The 20,424-nt window shown below is 39.4% G+C and overlaps 1 protein-coding gene across 1 annotated transcript in view; it reads right to left on the reverse strand.

Annotated features, from left to right (window-relative positions):
• DGKI (diacylglycerol kinase iota) overlaps positions 1-20,424 on the reverse strand; it is a 456,754-nt gene that overhangs the window by 19,204 nt on the left and 417,126 nt on the right. Inside the window, 2 exon segments of the mRNA XM_063725794.1 lie at positions 1,045-1,165; positions 5,336-5,373. Coding sequence (XP_063581864.1) covers positions 1,045-1,165; positions 5,336-5,373 — 159 coding nt within the window.

Here is a 20,424-nt window from a genome sequence, read left to right on the forward strand (position 1 = left end):
TGTACCATCTATAACAGGCAGCTCCTGTTAGGCACTACACAAATATTTGTTAAATGAATGAATCAATGAACGGAATGAGACATACTTGCTGAATTGCCAAAAAAAAAAAAAAAAAAAAAAAGGAGCAAAAAGGATGTGAATGTTTACGAGTATGCTTACTATCTACAGGCTGAATTTGGGTACAAAAGGAGTCAGCCACAGGCTGACTGTCAGGGCTCAAAGAAACTTTTCCAATCTCTCTGTATACCAAGATCCAGCAGAATTAGACTCTTTCATTCCTTCTCATTTAAAACAGACTAGCTAGGCAGTATTTTTTCCCCTTTATTCCTGTTCTTTATTCCTAGAAATACTACAAAACATGATAAATTGAATGTAACAGTTTAGATTTGGTATTCATTAAATATGTTTATGCTTCCAAAGGGTTTTTAGAGGCAGATGCTATAGTGCATGCTACTTCCTGCAAACGATCTGGCACCAAATTACAAATCCAGTTAGAAAGCAGTCTGGAAGGTTAGTATGATCTGCCACAGACAACAAAATAGTACCAGACATTTTCAAAGAGGATAAAGCGTAATGTGGGTGGAAAAGATAAATGAGATCAAACAGAAAAAAAAATGAGAAACTGGAAAGATGTAAAAAAATTAGACTCATGAATCTTCACAATGATGAACCACAAATATAGATTAGGTAGGGGATCCCAACCCATTAATTTACAGAAGAGCTCTAGAAAAAAATAAAGTGCACAATGCCAGGCTGCATTTATTTTTGTCCTCTACTTAAAAAAAAAACTGATTAGTCGGAAAATTGCCTGTAAAGAGCTTGGTACGAACACTGTTTCTATTAATTGCTTGGTTAGGATGGCCCATATGTGTCAGTGGTCTGCAACCACGACTGCCTCAAATAAGCAGGGGCAGAGTCTGCTAAAAGTTCGAGAGTATTTCTGCCATTCTGAAGACTGCCTGGATGAAGGGTATCTTAGAAAATGCAAAATGCAATGGATTTCACAGATAAGTGATCCTCGGTAAGTTCACTACGCCTACTCACCGTGGTCAAGGATATATTTCACAATCTCCCCGTTGCCGGTTTTAGCTGCGTAGTGAAGGAGTGAACAGTGGTCTGGTCCCTGAATTAGCAGACTGCCTCCATTTTTATAGCTTTCTATTAGCTGCAAGAGAGACATACAAAAAGAAGCTCAGGCAGAATCCAGAACAAGGATAACAGCTAACCGGTAATAAAATAAGAGTCATGTAGCAAACCACAATGTTTCCAGCCTTAGAGGACATAGAGAAAAGTCAAAAAGATGAAGTAACATTCCTGGACTGTGTTATCACTCACAGAGATGACCAGTGTCTCTTCTAACTCTGGAGAGAGTCTGTGGGTATTGAACAGGCTAGGGAAACTGAATCACGCTGAATTACTTTTTTCATTTATTTTCTAAGCACTGGTCTCTATGGTCTCTCTCTCAAAGGAGTAGTGAGGAGTGGAGTGGAGAACAAAAGCATCTCTATGTTGGCTTAGCATTCTCCTGAGTGAAAGAGTAATTATGGCTATCAGCAGGAATAGCTTGGTGACTGTAGCTAAGCTTCTTGCCTGTGTCCTTCAGTTTTTCTTTAGTCTTATGAACCTATATACCAAATATCAAAGCTGCTTCTGTTTCTCTCATGTAAGATCACTGAATACAAGTATAGACACATACACACGCATGCATGCATGCACACCCACGAACACACATCTGGCTTCCTTCATCCAGATATGCAGCCCAGCCTGCAAACCTTCTGTTAATCATCCAACACATACCTAATAGGCTAGAGATGATCTACAGAGTGAGACCCAAAATGATTCAGAAAATGTAGTAGTTTCTATATGAGAGAAGACTGGAAAAAAAAAAAAAAACAGAATTTTGTAGCCTGAGGATAAGGTGGCTACATGAGGATATGGTCTAAGTTTATAAAATATTGAACATTACAGAAAATGTGAATGAGTCCCTCATCTCCAAACTACAGTATTTCATGACAAGAGTGCCTGCATTAAGCTTCTAATAGGTAATTTTAGGACAAATGAGAATTAAATAACCCAGCAGGTAATAAGCAAAAGGAACACATTATCTTTCAAGAAGTTAGATGGCACACATTATAGATAATCAAACATCCCATAAGCTGAAAGAGCATAAATGACATAAATGCAAAGAATAAGTCCTAGTGTTCTATACCATTGTAGCATGACTATAGTTAATAATATATTAAATAGTTCTAAATAGCTAGAAGGAGGATGTTGAACATTCCCAACATAAAGAAATGATAAATGTGTGAGGTGGTGGATATGCTAATTACCCTGATCTGATCACTGTATATGTATCAAGACATCACTATGTACTCTATTAATATGTATAATCATTTGTCAATTAAAAATACTTTCTTAAAAAAAGAACCTAAATTCAGAGTTCACATCTTCACTCAAATACATCCATAGAATTGTCATGTGCTAGATGCCAGGAAGATAAATGTGAATACCATTCAGTCACTGTGCTCAAAGCCCTCACAGCCCATGGGGGAGACGGATAGGTAAAGAATCACACAGTAATGGACGGGAACATCACAAAGGTCTCAGAGAAGCACTAGGGAAACATGAAGCAGGGGATGGAAAGAGCCACGGAAGACCTCCCAGGACATGGATCAAAAGCAGTAGCCGAATGGAAGTAAGGAATATATGGGACTTCCATCCCTAAACTGGGGGGCAAGAGGGCAGGAAGAAGTAGCTAGCAATTTTCCACAAAAGTCTAAAAGGATATCCTGTTCTGTTCAACTGCGTTGTCTTAAAATGACACTCCCTTTCTTTGTGGGGAGATCGACAAAGGATAGCAGCATGGACCCAACCAGACCTGTTCAGGGTCAACTGCCTTGATCCTGCCTTCCTGTGCTGTTTCTAGACACCATGAACATTCAGTTAGTCCATGGGCACTTTTTGCAGCCCAGTTGTCCAGGAGCTATTTGTGACAGGCTTCACACGGGGATGGCTCCAGAGATGTTCTGTTCGCTAGTCTCTATCTCTCGCTGTCTTTGTCTCTCTCTCTTTCTCTCCCTCTCTCTCATACAAACACATACACATGTACCCAATTTAATATTTTATATATACTGCACTTTCTGCTCAGAAGAAACAAAAGAAATTGGAGAAGAGAAAGAGGGCATGAATATTTGAGAAGGAAAATAAAGAAAATACGTAAGAGAGAAAAAGTAAAACCTTAAGCCCTCAGTAAATATTCCATCTCTCAGTAAATGAAGTGTTATTGGCCAGGTGTGGTGGCTCACGTCTGTAATCCCAGTACTTTGGGAGGCTGAGGCGAGCAGATCACGAGGTCAGGAGATCGAGATCATCCTGGCTAACATGGTGAAACCCCGTCTCAAGTAAAAATACAAAAAATCAGCCGGGTGTGGTGGCAGGCACCTGTAGTCCCAGCTACTAGGGAGGCTAAGGCAGGAGAATGGCATGAACCCGGGAGGCAGAGCTTGCAGTGGGCCGAGATCGCACCACTGCACTCCAGCCTGGGAGACAGAGTGAGACTCCATCTCCAAAAACAAAAACAAAATAAGGTGTTATTAAGTCATGTTTTAGTCATTTAGGAAAGAATTGTAACAGAGAATGCATTAGGTTGGTGCAAAAATAATTGCAGATTTTGTCACTGAAATGACAAAAACTGAATTACCTTTGCACCAACCTATAATAAGACAACCAGCTGGATATAGTGATTTCCCACATTGCAAATGATTCTCTATTTAAAAGTACAAAAAAAGTGTGATAATAAACTCAGGATCTTGGGAAATCAGTTGTCTAAACTAAAAGCATATAGAAAATACAATGGAAGGGTTTCAAATGTACAGTGCTTTGCAAAATTTTCTGGTGTGGAAATCCAGCAAGGGCAAGAATCAATTTTATTCATGCCTTTGTTTCCCACAAAACCTAATGGAAGGCCTTGCACAGAGTATAGGATGGTATGGGCTTAATCCACTGGTAAGAAACAGCACTGAACTCATCAATATACTGCTTGGAGAGCACTCTTCTCTTCCGGGTAACAATTTCTATTGACACTATGATCTGTGCAGTGGCACAGGCACCATTTTCAGGATTATGTGCCTAAAGGGGGCAGTTGATCAAGATGTTTGCAAACATTTTCACCATTTGTTTTCCTCTAGTAACCTGTTGAAAAATGTAGCACAGGTGTCCTTCAGTTTGTTCAACAGCTGTGCCTAAAAAAAGTTATGTCTGAGGGTAGGACTTTTCAGCTTTCTCTTAGGGCTATTGGTTCCTTGATCTGCAATGGCACCTTACTCCACGGGCTGAGGAGTCAGGCATAGCCTCTGCCTTCAGGCAGCTGTCATTAATACAGAGCAGATCAGTTCCAGCAGGGGGTTTGCAGGGGCATATGGGCAGTCATGAGCCTGATGCCTGAAAATGATGTAGGACCAAATATAGCTTTAGAATATTCATAGATGATGTTCTATAACAAATATTTGTATTTCCACCATGTTTAGCTATTAAAAAACACAGATCTACAGTATCAGAATATTAATAAAATAGCTAACATTTTAGAGCCCCTTCCATGTAACAGGAACAGTCTTGAGAGCTTCATATGTATTATTACATTAATTCCTCATGACAAGCCAAAGAGAGAGGTAATATTATTCCATTTTACTGATGAAAAAACTAAGGCACAGAGAGAATCAAATAATTACACGAAATCACACAGACAGTGAATGGTAGAGCCGAGATCCAAACTTAGAAAGTCTGACTTCAGATTTTACATTCACCCTCAGGGCAGTGGTGAGTGCTTCCTTCCTTCTGAACAAAACTCACCAGAAAACACAAACACAAATTAAACTATTTCAAGTGGATCAGGGTTCTAGTCTGACTAACTATGAGAGTTCTTGTTTGACTAACTATGATCCACAAAGTATAAAACCATGACAAGGAAAGATTAATCTCTGGCCTGAAGGATGCATTTCTGAGTGTTGCCCAGGTAATTCTTACAGATACATTCATTTCAATACCTGCCTGAAAGGAAATCTTTAAATTCTTCAAATGTCAGCTTCTAGAGGGCAGGCACACTGTGCACATTGCATCCTGGGGACATACAGTTCATTTTAAGTAACTGAGACAAGTACCCCAGTGCTCTTGAACACCATCTCTGCTCAGTTCTCAAAAGAACATCCTGCCTCTTCTACTCAGCCAGTGCAAGCAGGGGATGACAAATGACAGATGGCAACACAGAAATTTGATGAGGAATGATGTTGATTTAAAGTTCTTAAAGCATCGCCAAAGATTTGGTAGAAAGATATCTTACCTTCATAAGATCACCAGCTATCACTGCCTGCAAAATTGCTGTGAAAGACAAAAGAGAGAGTCTGATTAGTAGAAGACCCTCTCATTAAAATATTACACAAAGTTGGATCCATATTTTGGACAAGTAGTCTACATATGAGGCAGGAATCAGGGAAGGAAAATATCTTGGTCAAGCAGACCAAGGCCCCCTCTTTAACCCTTCCCCACCCAGGTACCCATTCCATGCACCCTTCTAGGGCCCATGTGTGCCCCCTCCAGCCTTGGTACAATAAATACTTTAAAAACTGGAGTCACGCAAATTGGGTTCAAATCTCAACTCTGACACTTTAAGCAGTAGGACACTGGGCAAATCATTTAACCCCTCTGAGCCTCAGTTTCCACATTTGTAAAAGAGCAGGTTGAAACTTAGTAGGGTTCATGAAGTCCTATGAATGTTCCTAACCCAGCCACGGATGTAGAGTAAGTGCCTAATCATGATTGCACTTGCTTCCTTCTTTCTAGTTCCTTCTACTTTGCTCTCTTGGGATTTAAGCAATCATCAGTCTTTTTGTGTGTTTTGTGATGATAGATAAATACCTATTGCTATGAATATTAAGAGGACTGGAGACAGGAAAGAGGAATCAAGTCTATTTTAATTGTGTTCTTGAGAAAACAACCATGTGTTTGGCATTTAATTTACTGATGATTCTTCTGGAAAAAAAAAAAAAAAGCCTAGCGGTAATAGGTAACAAACTACTTTTAAGAATATGTAGCCTTAGGGAAAAAAAAATAGATGTGTCCAATGATTCATGCACCTTATGTGGGGTGCAGAAGACGAATGAGAGGCTAGGCATGGTGGCTCACACCTGTAATCCCAGTACTTTGGGAAGCTGAGGCGGGTGGATCATTTGAGGTCAGGAGTTCAAGACCAGCTTGGCCAACAGGGTGAGACCCTGTCTCTACCAAAAATACAAAAATCAGCTGGAGTGGTGGCACACCTGTAATCCCAGCTACTTGGGAGGCTGAGCCAGGAGAATTGCTTGAATTCGAGAGGTGGAGTTGCAGTGAGCAGAGATCGCGCCACTGCCCTCCTGCCCAGGTGACAGAGTGAGACTCCATCTCAAAAAAAAAATTCATTTTTATTTTAGATTCAGGGGATGCATGTGCAGGTTTGTTACAAGGATATATTGCATGACGCTGAGGTTTGAGCTTCTATTGATCCTGTCACCCAGACAGTGAACATAGTACTCAACAAGAGGTTTTTCAGCATTTGTCCCCCTCCCTGTCTCCTTCTAGAGTTCCCAGTGTCTATTGTTCCTATCTTTGTGTCCATGAGTACCCAAGATTTAGCTCCCACTGACAAGTAAGAACATGCAATATTTGGTTTTGTTTCTGCATTAATTCACTTAGGATAATGGTCTTCAGCTACACTCATGTTGTTACAAAGGACATGATTTCATTCTTTCTTATGACTGTGTACTATTCCATGGTGTATATACACCACATTTTCTTTATCTGCTCCACTGCTGATAGGCACCTATGTTGATTCCATGTCTTTACTACTGTAAATAGTACTAAGATGAACAGTGAGTACATATGTGTTTTTGGTAGGATGATTAATTTTCCTTTAGGTATATGCCCAGTAATGCGATTGCTGGGTCGAATGGTAGTTCTGCTTTAAGTTCTTTAAGAAATCTCCAAACTGCTTTCCACAGTGGCTAAACTAATTTAAATTTCTAACAACAGTGTATAAGCATTCCCTTTTCTCCACAGCCTCACCAACATCTGTTATTTTTTGACTTTCAAAAAATAGATTTTAAGGCTTTAAATAAAGTCACAAAGTTTTAGAAGAAAAATAATTTAAATGTATTTTGCAAAGTGACATTTTATTCCTATTTGAGTAGTCTCTCATACAGAGTTAGCCAAAAGTGCTGTATCATGCATTAAATTACATGGAGTCCCCAGCTGTCACTGAGCAAATCCCCCAAAGCTTATATATTGAGTATGTATGAGTCCTGGGTGAGCAGATGCAAAGGACCATAAGAATGTTAAACTTACTCACTGGCCCTGGGCTGAGTGCCTTCCCTTTGACCAAAGCTGAAGCCTTGGAAATTTATAGAAATGATGAGGGCTACTTGAACATCAGAGGAAAAAGAAGGTAGGAAGAAGAGAAGAATGGAGAAAAATGGAGAGAAGAAAAGTGCCTCGCCATAACAAGCTATAAGCAGCATCTTCTTTGCATTCCCCTGTGAACCCTAGCATAATGCTTTGCACATTGTAGGTGCACACCAATTAACTGTTGAACTGACTGAAAAGAAAACAAAGAGAGAAAAAGAGAAGAAAAGAGAGATGAAAATAAGAGAAAGGGAATTAACAAAGTGTTATGTGTAAAAAACAAAAACAAAAACAAAAAAACCCTATGAAAACACAGTGTCTCACTCTTCCTTTTATAAATGTCCATAGTGGAGTTTAAAGTAAGTTAATTCTCTTGAGGTATAGAGGCCCAAATCAGCACCATAATACAGACCCTGTGTGAGCCTGTGTCCAGTGCCCTCATTGAGTTCATCATGCACGGAACTCTACTAGGCTCTGCAAGGCCTATAGACAGTGAAAAAACCACTGTTGTCAGGTTTGTAATGTGAAAAATGCTCTCAACTGGAGTCTAATTCTAATCGCTACAATTCATTGGACACATAAATTTTGGAAGTTATTCAATTGTTTTGAACCAATTCTCCATTTGCAAATGAGGTTAACAGCTGCACTGCTCACCTCTTGGTAGTTAGGATAAAATTTTTGAAGTGTTTTATAAATAGATATGTTATATAAACAGAAGGCACAGTTTTCAGTATTTTGTGACTGCACATAAGTACATGAAAAAGACATATGGACCTTCAGAAGGAGCCTACCAATAAGGGTAAAATTGGCATGTGAAGCTGGGCAGACATATCTCTGTTAATATAGAACCCATCAGATTAGAAGCACAGATAAATGAGCCAAGGATATGGTGTTTATCAAAAACCCTGCATTGAAGGACGAGGAACGAGAGGCTGGGGAAAGCAAAGCCAGCCCTCCGTATAAGCCAGCCCTCTGTATCTGCAGGTTCCACATCAGCAGATTCAACCAACCTCACATCGAAAACATTCAAAAAATAACAATAATGATACAACAGTAAAAAATACTATAAATTTTGAAAATATAGTATAACAACTATTGATATAGCATTAGCATTATATTAGGTACTATAAGTAATCTAAAGATGACTTGAAGTGTACAGGAGGATGTACAAAGGTTATATGCAAATACTGAGTTATTTTAGATCAGGGACTTGAACATCTGTAGATTTTGGTATCTGCAAGGGGTCCTGGAACTAATCCCCCACAGATATTGAGTAACAGCTGTATTAGCAATCACAGGTCCAAGAGAACAAATCAGTTTGGACTTTAATACTATAGGATGTTCTCCTGACTGAAGCAGAATGTCCCTAATAGGAGAGAAACAAGGTTAGGAAAGTTGCATGAGGGAGCAGTTAATGCAAAGCCTTGTAACACACACAGAAGTTCAAAACATAGCCTATGTTCTTGGCCAGGCATGGTGGCTCACATCTGTAATCCCAGAACTTCGGGAGGCCAAGGCGGGTGGATCACGAGATCAGGAGTTCAAGACCAGCCTGGCCAAGATGGTGAAACCCTGTCTCTACTAAAAATAAAAAAATAAAAAAAATTGGCCAGGTGTGGTGGTGGGTGCCCATAATCCCAGCTACTCAGGAGGCTAAGGCAGAGAATTGCTTGAACTCTCGGGAGGCAGAGGTTGCAGTGAGCCGAGATCATGCCACTGCACTCCAGCCTAAGCCACAGAGTGAGACTCCATCTCAAAACCAACCAACAAACAAAAGAACAACAACAAAATAGCCTATGTTCTCAAGACTGTATTGAAACATTTCTCAGAATTTAAAAGTTAATAGAGAGAGAGAGAAACAGAGAAAGAAAGGAGAAAGGAGACAGAAAAGGAAAGAAAAATGAATTAATTAACTGAAAGCATTTATGTAATAAAATTCAGTACATGTAAGCAATAAAGCAAGATGATGAAAAAACTCCCCAGGACAAAGGCTATTTAAGGATCACTAAATATATAAGTTAATAAAAATAGGACAGTCTGGGTAAAACTCTTGACTAGGTGTGGAGTTCATAGAAGGCTTCCTGAAGCAGGTGAAGTTTAAGCTGACTCTTCTATGATACATAGATTAATTAACAAAGAAGCTTTGAAAAATCCTCGCAAGATGAAGGAAGGATGTGAACAAAGAGATAAAGGTAAGTCATGGTGTCTGAGGGAATCTGCAAAGAGCTTTGTGTTGTCACATCTGAGGTGTAGAGTAGTCTCAGGTAACGCGATCCAAGGTTTCACAGGAACCACTCCAGCGAGTGAGTCTGACACCAAGATAAGGCACTTAAATTTTATTCTCCTGGTGATGAGAAGCTATTGAAGAGCTAAAAGCAAACCAGGAGAGCATATAAATGTCCTTAAGTATGTCAGTGTGAGTCTGCTTCTCCTCCTCTGGAAACAGTTAAGTTCCTACTCTTCGCTCCTTTTCTCCCCATAGCCAACATTATAGCCTCTTTCAACTTCTATCCCATATCACTCACAAGCATTGTTATTTATGTTTGTTTGTTTCCAACAGCCTCCCAGTTTGAAGTCCCCTTGAATAGGTAGAAGATCATATGACAGAATCATAACCACGAATAATTTCCAATTGTATTGGATGTGAAAAGCATGAATATTTATTTTAAGTCAAGCAATACACCCAAGGGTAGCTATTATGCAAACATTATTAGAAACAAGGCTCACTTCTCTCTCCTGATTAATGTCCTTCCCTATGAACACTGTTGTTTAAGATTTCTTCCACATAAAAAGAGCCTGAATCTATTATTATTCAACTCCAGATAATAACCTTCTGAAGGATTGAGCTTAAAAACAAATAATGAGTTGTTATGATTACAATATTAATTCTTCATAGTTTCTTGAGTTCTGAGCTTGTCTTCTTGCCTTTCTCAAAACTCCTTCATACTAAGGAAACAATGCTCCAAAATTCAAAGAGCAGAGAAAGTCAAGTTGTTAATGGATATAAAAGTTGTTAAGTATATTAATATTAAGTTTCTTGGAAAATTAAAACACAGAAACTTATGAAGACAGGAATGCAAGGGGGTAGGGAACTGAGAAATTTTTCATTTTTACAGGTTAGAAGTTGAATCATTACTTCATAGGAAATGTTTTATTTTTCCTTCTATGCTGTATCTTCAAATAAATTGTTGTTCAGTACACATACCAAGACAGAAAGCTGGGACTGAGAAGCCAAGACTTCCAGGAGGGAATTGCCTTCTCACAGCCTCTCTCTCTTAACTCTGGGCTCTCAAGAGTCTGGATGTGCTCAGACATCCATGTGCGGAAGGAAGAGATGGCTTCTGTCATGTGGAATCAGGAAAGGGAGAAGATAGTTGCTGTGATTTGAATGTTTGTATCCCTCCAAAATTCATGTTGAAACTTAATCCCCAGTGTGGTATTAAGAGGTGGGGCCTTTTAGGAAGTGATTAAGTCATGAAGGCTCCACCCTCATGAAGGAAATTAATGCCCTTCTAAAAGAGCCTTGAGAAAGCTGCCTGTCCTTTCTATCTTTCCCACCATGTGAGGACACAGTTTTCATTTCTTTTTGCTTTCCCATTATGTGAGGATGCAGCAAGAGCTTGCCATCTTTGAAGCGGAGAGCAATTTGCTAGCACCTTGATGTTGGTCTTCCCAGAATCCAGACCATGAGAAATATATTTCTATTATTTAAACATGATCCAGTCTAAGATATTTTGTCCTAGCAGCAGGAACAGACTAAGATCTCCCCTGTTCCCATCATGCCAGGCCCTGATTGAGGCAGTAAGAAGGCAGCAATGTACAAAACAAATGTCATCATGGAGTTACATTTTGGCAAGAAGTACAAAACAAAATATGGCTTATTATTAGGAAGGGATATGCCATAATTGAGTCTACATTCAGACCTCCTGGGTTTAAGTCCTGTGAGTATCCCTAACTGCTATGACCTTGGGCAAGTTAGTTTACCAAGCTCCAGTTCTATCAGTGGAAAAATGAAAAAAGCAGTTCTTTTGAGGCTCTGCCTTGCAAATAAGCTCAAGGTACAGAGAACCTAACCATTAAGGTACCTGGGCATCTGCAAAGAGCAGCAGGGAGAACTGATGTTTTTAGCCCCATCACACAGAAAAAGAGTTATTTTAGACTAAGGTAGAATTTGGCATATGACTACTTCTGAAGGGATGGCTTAAGGTTGTAATTATTGCTGTACAGAAGACAATATTGGGGAATAAAAAGTATACAGAACTTGGCAAAGCCATATATATATATTTGTGATTCTCAATAAAGCAACTGAAATAACTACATTGTTACATGCAAAATAGAATCACAACTCTGAGCACTTATGTCTATTTTTTAAAAGTTTAATCTTTCATATTCAGTTATTTTTTAGTTTTAAAAATAATATTCTATTACCAAATTGTTGCCTGCCCATAGTAGCAGTCAGATAACTCCTTTTTTCCAAAATTATAGAAGAAAAAAGTAAAAGTAAATATAAAAACTGCTAAACGAAGAATGGCTTGTAGAGATGTAGGGAAAAACATCAGTTGACTCATTGGGAATCATAAATGCATCTAGCTTTGCCAAGTTCTGTGAACTTTTGCTCCTAAATATTTTCATGTGCAAAGCAAGAGTCACAACCCTAAACTATTTCTTAAGGAGTAATAATACTCTACTTTCTAGAGCTGTTTTTGGTCTTAGTCTAACCTTTCATTTCATAGATGAGGAAAGTAGGGCTTGAGATCTGAACTGACCTTTGCAGGATCACACAGATTAGTCAGCAATCCAGCTGAGAGACAAACGACTCTTGTTTCTTTTACTTGCTGCCTCCCTTCCCCAGGTCTGAGTTTCTTCCACTATATGATGCTGTTTCTCCTCTGTTTAACTTGGAGCAGGACAGCCAAAAATGAAAATAAATAACCGCCGGAAAAAGTTTCATGAATGCATGACATACAAAATGAAGTTAAAGTAAATTTACAGTTTTAAGTCCCAACTTTTTGTGTGTGCCAACAGAGACACAATCCATCGCAAATGTCACACAAATAATTCTCTTGATCTTATCATGACTGAAGTCTTCATAGTTTGCCTTTATTCAATCCGTTACTTCTTGCGTGGCTACCAGATAACTTATACCATAGCTGCCCAATAGCTCACTCTCTGAGATACATATTTCTGCATAGCCTTTCCTGTATTTACCTTATCAGAAACATTCTGTCCAATTTTTCTACTTTGTGAGCAGCCAGCCATGGTACATGAGCAACAAACTGTGAAGGCTTAGCTCGCAAAAAAATGAAATTTAGTATAATCATCAAACACAGCAAAGGTAATCTAACACGCATTCACTGGTATGGATGACCACTGTGAATTATGCTAATGAGGCATAAATGGGAAGCAGCTCAAGAAAAATGACTGTAATTAATATTATTCTACATAGGCATACTGAATAAGTCCAAGATGAGGTGAGAAAAAGAAGGAATTATATATATTTCTAAAGACCTCTGTATTTTTATCTAGGCCTACAGGACTTCTTCACAATCAGCAAAAAGACATGTGACCAATTATTTGTTATAATAAAAGTTAAACTACTGAAGGTTTTTAACATATTAGAACAGATTTAAGATTATTCTTCTAATGACATGCAACTCTGTATCAACTATCTATTACTGCATAGCAAAGTATATGACTTAAAACCCAATTATTTCTTTTGCTCAAAAATCTGCATTTGGGGCAGGGTTCTGCAGAGATAGTTTGTCTTTGTTATACCTGGCAGCAGTTGGAGCTGCTCCACTAAGAGCTGAAAGATCCACTTCAAATATGATCAGACACATGGCTAGTAACTGGGCACTGGTATCGGCTGGGAGCCTTGGATCCTCTCACGTGGGATTCCTGGGCTTCCCGTGTGCTTCTTGGGCTTTCTTATAAGATGGTGGCTGGGTTCCAAAAGCAACCATCCCAAGAGAGCCCAGTGATCAACTCACCTCGCCTTGGAAATCCCAAGGTATCATTCCTGCTGAAGTCCATGTTGCGCATATACAAGGAGAGAGAGCGTAGAGATCCCACATTTCAATGGAAAGAGCATCAAAGTCACATTGCAAGATGAGTGTGTAGGTGGGAGAAAATGCCATAGCTATTTTTGAAAAGTACAAACTGTCACATCATATACTTGAATTGTGATGTGCTTTAAGTCGGAGGGCTGGTGTTGATTTGTTGGTGTTGGGAAAGGGCTATGATCAACAGTCTTGTTACCTATGTCACTTTTGGGAATGTGTTATGCATACAATGTCATCTGGTTTAGGTCATGAGTATCTTGGCCTAAAAATTAAAAAGGCTGAAAACTGCTTTTCTGGAGGAACAGCTTTTTGGAGAAGAAAAAAAAAAAAAAAGGCAGGGGGAAGACTAGGCAATGGGTGCTTGTTAGATTGAATTAAAAATTCTGTCTTAGGTGAGTCTGTCCCTAATCTCTCATTAATAATCAGATGTGGCCGGGCACTATGGCCCACGCCTGTAATCCCAGCACTTTGGGAGGCCAAGGCGGGTGAATCACCTGAGGTCAGGAGTTTGAGACCAGCCTGACCAACATGGTACAACCCTGTCTCTGCTAAAAACACAAAAATTAGCTGGGCGTGACGGTGGGCGCCTGTAGTCCCAGCTACTTCGGAAGCTAAGACAAGAGAATTGCTTGAACCCAGGAGGCGGAGGTTGCAGTGAGCTGAGATCATGCCACTGCACTCCAGCCTGAGTGACAGAGTGAGACTCCATCTCAATAAAAAAGAAAAAGAAAAAGAAAAAAAAATCAGATGTGAGAGAAGAGACTCTCCCAATCTCCTCCCCTTTTTCCTCTTTCAAACACTCACTGAATTCTAGGTTTATACCCCACACACTCCACCTACCAGCTTCTCCTCCATTGCTGAAACATGGTGCAGAGCACACATCTCACATGGCTACCTTCTCATCATCCCTGGGATGAATCCTTCAGTGGCATCAAAAAGCCATTAGATACTACAGTGGCCTTATATTCAAACACCACCTGTGCCAAATCCATCTTAGAGTGTGTAACCACAGATAGGAGACAAAAATAGGTTTTGTTTCTCTCTAATGACAGAATTAATCCCCCAATTCAATTAATTCCTGCTAATTAAATGCATGAATATATATTGGTTCTTTCCATCTGCTGTGGCAATCCTTTTGAAGCTCCTATTAGCATGGAAGAGATTTCTGTTTGAAGAAAAAACAAACAGCCTCCGTCTAGTGTTCCCTCCTGGCAGAAAACCTCTACCTTGCTGCCAGAGGATCAGGATGCGCTCCCTTCAAAAGCAGTCCGTTCCACTTCTTTTATTCACCACTGGAATTGGCTATAAACAGCACAGGGACCAGATGTCTCTCCAAAGCATCCCACTTGCTTATCTGTTATTGTGAAATTGTTTAATGGTTTCACATGTTTAAGTTCCACTTCTGCAATTAAGTCATAAGCATGAGGACATTTTTTTCTCTTTGTTTTATCCATACTATATCTGTCACTGAAATCTCTATGGGACAGAAAATACATGAAGTGCTTAATAAATAGTTGGTTGATCCTTTTGACCTGGTGATTCAGCCGGCTGTCATTTCAATACACTTTAAACTCTGGATTGAGGAAGACATTCTAGGGAGTGGAAGAAAGCTCACTTTACTGGCCCCTGCTACACCTTGCAATCAATTTTGGAGACACAAGTATCTTCAAATCTCTTTGTAAATCTCATGGTGTTTATTAGATGCATCTAGTAAACACAGCAAAACACCACTGCAACTATCTCATGAGATCAGAAATGTTTATGAGTCAAATCAGAGCTGTATGTTAGCAATGATACTTGTTACTTCCTAGAACATTGATAGTAACCCTTAGATAAGTGTTAAAGCAAACTTCGTGGGTGAATTAATTTGCTTTGAGCACTGGGTTAGTGAAAACAAGCTCATGGGTTACAGGGCCAATAGGTTCACACTCTTCCAGAATCACAGCATGTCACTTTCAACCTGCTGTGTAACATACATGCCACCAGTCACAAAGGACCAGCAAAGGGTCTTAAAATACCTTCTGGAAAATCTCTATAACTCAATATCAATTCTTTCTCTAGCAATAAATTAATATCATCACTTTGGATGTAATGGGAAAACATATTTTTATATAGTACCACCATCTAAAGTAATATATAGCTATTCCCTTAAAACTAGAAAAATATAAATTCATTTCTAACATCAATATTATAGAATCCTATTAACTATTTTGTTAGGCAAACATTAAGCTTGCAAAGAAATCTAGGGAGGAGTTTTCATATTTGTAAAGCATTTTCTTTTTTTTTTTTTTTTTTGAGATGGAGTCTCACACTCTCACCCAGGCTGGAGTGCAGTGGCGCCATCTCAGCTCACTGCAAGCTCTGCCTCCCAGGTTCACATCATTCTCCTGCCTCAGCCTCCCAAGTAGCTGGGACTACAGGCGCCCGCTACCACACCTGGCTAATTTTTTGTATTTTTAGTAGAGACGGGGTTTCACCATGTTAGCCAGGATGGTCTCGATCTCCTGACCTAGTGATCCGCCCGCCTCGGCCTCCCAAAGTGCTGGGATTACAGGCGTGAGCCACCGCGCCCACCCTTGCAAAGCATTTTCATCATGAACCTAAAATAATTACAGTACACAGTAACACTCTTTTCCCCTTCTTAACATTTGAATGAAATAATATGTGTGTTGGAAATTGATGTAGCAATGCAAGAGATTTTTTTTAAGAAGTTCTAGTACTCTGAAGGTCCTTCATCCCTATAATGTTGAGAGAGTTTAATTTAGATTGTCTAACTTTGTTCTGTTTTACTTTCCTGGCATTTGGATGATAAAGCTATAATCCTGAGAGCGTAAGAGAAATGGAAGAACTAATAAAGTCCTTATTATCCCCACAGATGAGAGGAAGGTGCCACGTAAAAGAGATGTGCTGCTGGCCTGTAGCTCTGGTGACTTTTACAGAGAAGCACAGAGACAGCTTCAGGCCTTGGCTTTACCCCTTCCTCCAACATCAGGCAGGCATTCTTCCTGCGATCAGCATCCCTGAATTCACTGGATGTGTTTTAGCAGTGTCCTTCAAGGCCTCTGAAAGGAACTTAGGGTGAACAAGTGTACTCATGTTTCACCCAGTGATCTCTGTAAGCAGGTCTGATGTGGCCTGAGAGTAATGGATGGTTACTGGTTTTACCAAACATCAAGACTGCTTGGAAAATGATGTTTAAGGTCAGAAGCCAAGTACAGTTGAGTACGTACTGGAGCTCAAAAAGATTATAAGCTTATATGTCATCCACTCATTCAGGATGCACATTACATTTCTTCTCAGTGACTAGCAGCAAACTGACCACTCTGTAATATAACGGACTTTTAAACCAAAAAGAAGAATAGCTAAACACCCCTCATTGGAACAAAAGTAAAGTCAGGAAGGAGTTAATTTAGCAAAGGTCATGTTCAGAGACATACCAGCAAAATGTACATATGGCAAAAGTGTACAATTAAAAAATAAATAAAATGTCAAGAGCATACCCTCACTTATTGTTGTAAATATAGGTTATTTGCATTATTTATTTATTAATTTTTTATTATACTTTAAGTTCTGGGATACACGTGCAGAATGTGCAGGTTTACATAGGTATACACGTGCCATGGTGGTTTGCTGCACCCACCAACCCATCATCTACATTAGGTATTTCTCCTAATGCTATCCCTCCCCTAGACCCACCCCTACCAGGTTATAATAAAACACTAATTTTGAATCTTCCCCATATAAGCATATGACAGTTATTACTTGGAAGAATATAAAAATTAAGCATTTTATTTCAGAAAAGTAAAAATAAATCTTAACTTTCACTATATCATGCCAAATTGATTAAGCAACATTACGCCTTAGAAGAAGTATTATGTAAATGGTTACTTCTGAAGCATGTCCAAGACATAAAATATTAATTTGAAATAGAATAGGCTTCAGTGTATCAGTAAGTCTTCAATTATATTTATTAAAGATCAGATTTTTATTGTCCAGTTGATAGGAAGGGAAATGAAATCAAGACTAAACCTTCATTCTTCATAGGAATTCATATATTCTTAAGAAAAAGAAAGAATATCTAGAAACTTAACACTGATACTTATACATCCAAATGTAGTCCCTGATTGCTAAAGAAATAAGAGTGATGTAGAGAATGATTTCCTAGAGGAGGTATAAGAAATTTTCCAAAAACGAAGATTTGCATTGGTAGAAAAGGTGGGGGTAGAGATTTCTACAGAGAACAGGCAGCTTAGCAGAATGAAGGAAGACATAAGAAGCACTTCCATTTGATAATAGGGACCTCTGAAATAGGGTCAGGGAGGAGTGTGCCAGAAATAGCATGAAAACAAGATGCTGAGAGAACCCCATTCAGGACTCAGAGGGTAGTGTGAGGCCAAAGACTCTCCCTCCTCTCCCCTAACTCCCACCCCTATAACATCAACAAAAATCACTCGGAGACTTCATTCAGACTATATCCTCACACAAGTCTACCACCTTCTTCCCCAAAGAGAACTAGGAGTTTAAATATACAGCAGAAAGACAGCTGGGAAATCAGATGCTTAAAGAATGGCTTTGGGTAGACCATGCTTTTTGACAATGGGAAAAAGCCCACAGGATAGTTAAAGAAGATAGGGTGACTAGAGAGGCACACAGTCAGAGAAACAAAGCAAACAGTTAACAGAAATAGTCATAGTTTAAATCACTTTCTTGCAGTCTTATAAAATACCTTTTTTTTTTTCTCAATGGCTGAAACAATTGTCTTCACTAGTGAGGGTGACAGGATGGAAATGTCACCAGACAAGGAAAACTGAGTGGATTCTGGCAGATTTCAAATTCCCTTTCCAATAATCATTGGGACTTTGCATTGTCAGGAGAAAAGCTGGAACCTGCATTATTAAATAGTATTTTGTTCCCTTGCCAAAGAATGTGGAAGCTGCCTGCCTGCAGTATTTATACACTTGCAAAGTGGATTTTAGTGTTTTTCAAAAAGTGGGTCTGTGGCAAGGTGTGGCAATAGAAACCCCATTTGTCATCCCAAACAGAAACAATATACTGGAATTCATAAGCAGAAATCCCTACAGGAACTCCTTAGAGAGCAGGGCACAGGTAACTCCAAAATACTTTCCAAAAATTAAAGGTGATGTTTTTAATTTTTCCTCCTGTGTTTCATTGCTCAGTGTTCTCTCCTGGCTCAGGAGCCTGTAAGTGTCCAGAGCAGAAGAGGCCTTAGAAGGCAGCCAAGCTCAGCCTGCTCCAGGGGGAAACCCAGGCCTGATGCAAGCGACTCTAAACCATGGCTTTTGCAATTGCCAACCCTACCACCCATGCAAAAGTGACAATTACTCAGAATGATACAAGTTGATACAGTTTGGATCTGTGTCCCCACCAAATCTCATGTTGAATTGTAATCCCCAATGTTGGAGGAGGGGTCTGATGGGAGGTGATTGGATCATGGGTGTGGATTTCCCCCTCGGTGTTCTCATGATAGTGAGTCTTCATGAGATCTGGTTGTTTAAAAGTATGTGGGGCACCCCCCCTCCCTTTGCTTTCTCTTCCTCCTGCTCCAGCCATGTAGGATGTGTCTGCTTCCCCTTCGCCTTCTGCCATGATTGTAAGTTTCCTGAGGCCTCTCCATCCATGCATCCTGTATAGCCTGTGGAACCATGAGCCAACGAAACCTCTTTTCTTTATAAATTACCCAGTCTCAGGTAATTCTATATAGCAATGTGAGAATGGATGGACTAATACACAAGTCATTCTGTGTCCATTGGGCTGTAACCTACAGGAAATGTGTATTTCAAGTAATCCTAGAGAACAATAGGCTTTAACTATCCCAAAAGCCCATGCAAATGAGACATATGAGGTCTATTTATAAAAAAATCTATATGCCCATTTTTTGGCTGTCTGACATTGATGGTTGCTCTCACTTTCTCTTGCACACTTCCTCTCCTCCTGTCTCCTTCTTTTGTTGATGTTTGTAAGCAAACTGTATGCTAGGTCTTTGCCTATATTATCTAATTTAATCCTCACAATAAGCCTATTAGTTATATACTCTTATTATTATCATCCTCATTTTCAGGATGAAGAAATTGAGGTTTAATTACATTAAGTAATTTGCTGAAGACCACATGGCTAATATGGAATAAAACCAGCATGTAGACCCAGGATGTGAAATATTTATGAGATATGAGAAAGCCTGTCTCTTTAGCAGGGTACTACATTGCCTGCTTATCTGGTTGTATAGACTGTCAAACAATACAGGGTACTACATTGCCTGCTTATCTGGTTGTATAGACTGTCAAACAATACTATGGGGTCATTAGGTAGTAATACGAGGTCCTTCCTTCCCAATATTTCCCTGGTCAGGCCAAAGGGATGTAGTTTTAGTGGTCTCCATATCCCACACTTTTCTGGCTCTGATGACGGAAGTTGTAGAAAATCAAGTCACTCTGCTGGGTGAAGGAAAGGCTTCAGCAATGAACTTCTGGTAAGTATTATGTGAAGTTGTGCTTGCTGGGGAACGGATGTTACAGGATGCTAAGAAAGTCACACCCTAAGATTTAGGGCACCCAAAATGAACCCAGAAATTGAGGACTGACATAACAAGTCTGGCAAAACAAGGAAGCATTTAGTTGACTTAATTAGCTTGTAAGATGGCTGGACTGGTGAATATTTTAACAGCTTTATCCAGTTAATAAACTGCTGTTTATTAACAGTGGTTAATATTTTAACTGCTTAATCCAGGCCTAAGCAGCTATAATTGACAGGTTGGGCAAACAAAAATGCAAACAAAAAATGTATTCAAAGTACTACAGCATACAGGTTAAAGTAACATATCTAAGACTAACCTTCTAGGAACCAAATGAAACAGTGACAACACATTCTAATATTTTGCAACTGGTAATGATGATAAGATATGTTTAGGGTAAGTCCA

Source organism: Pongo abelii, chromosome 6, assembly GCF_028885655.2.
Source record: "Pongo abelii isolate AG06213 chromosome 6, NHGRI_mPonAbe1-v2.0_pri, whole genome shotgun sequence".
Lineage (NCBI taxonomy): Eukaryota > Metazoa > Chordata > Mammalia > Primates > Hominidae > Pongo > Pongo abelii.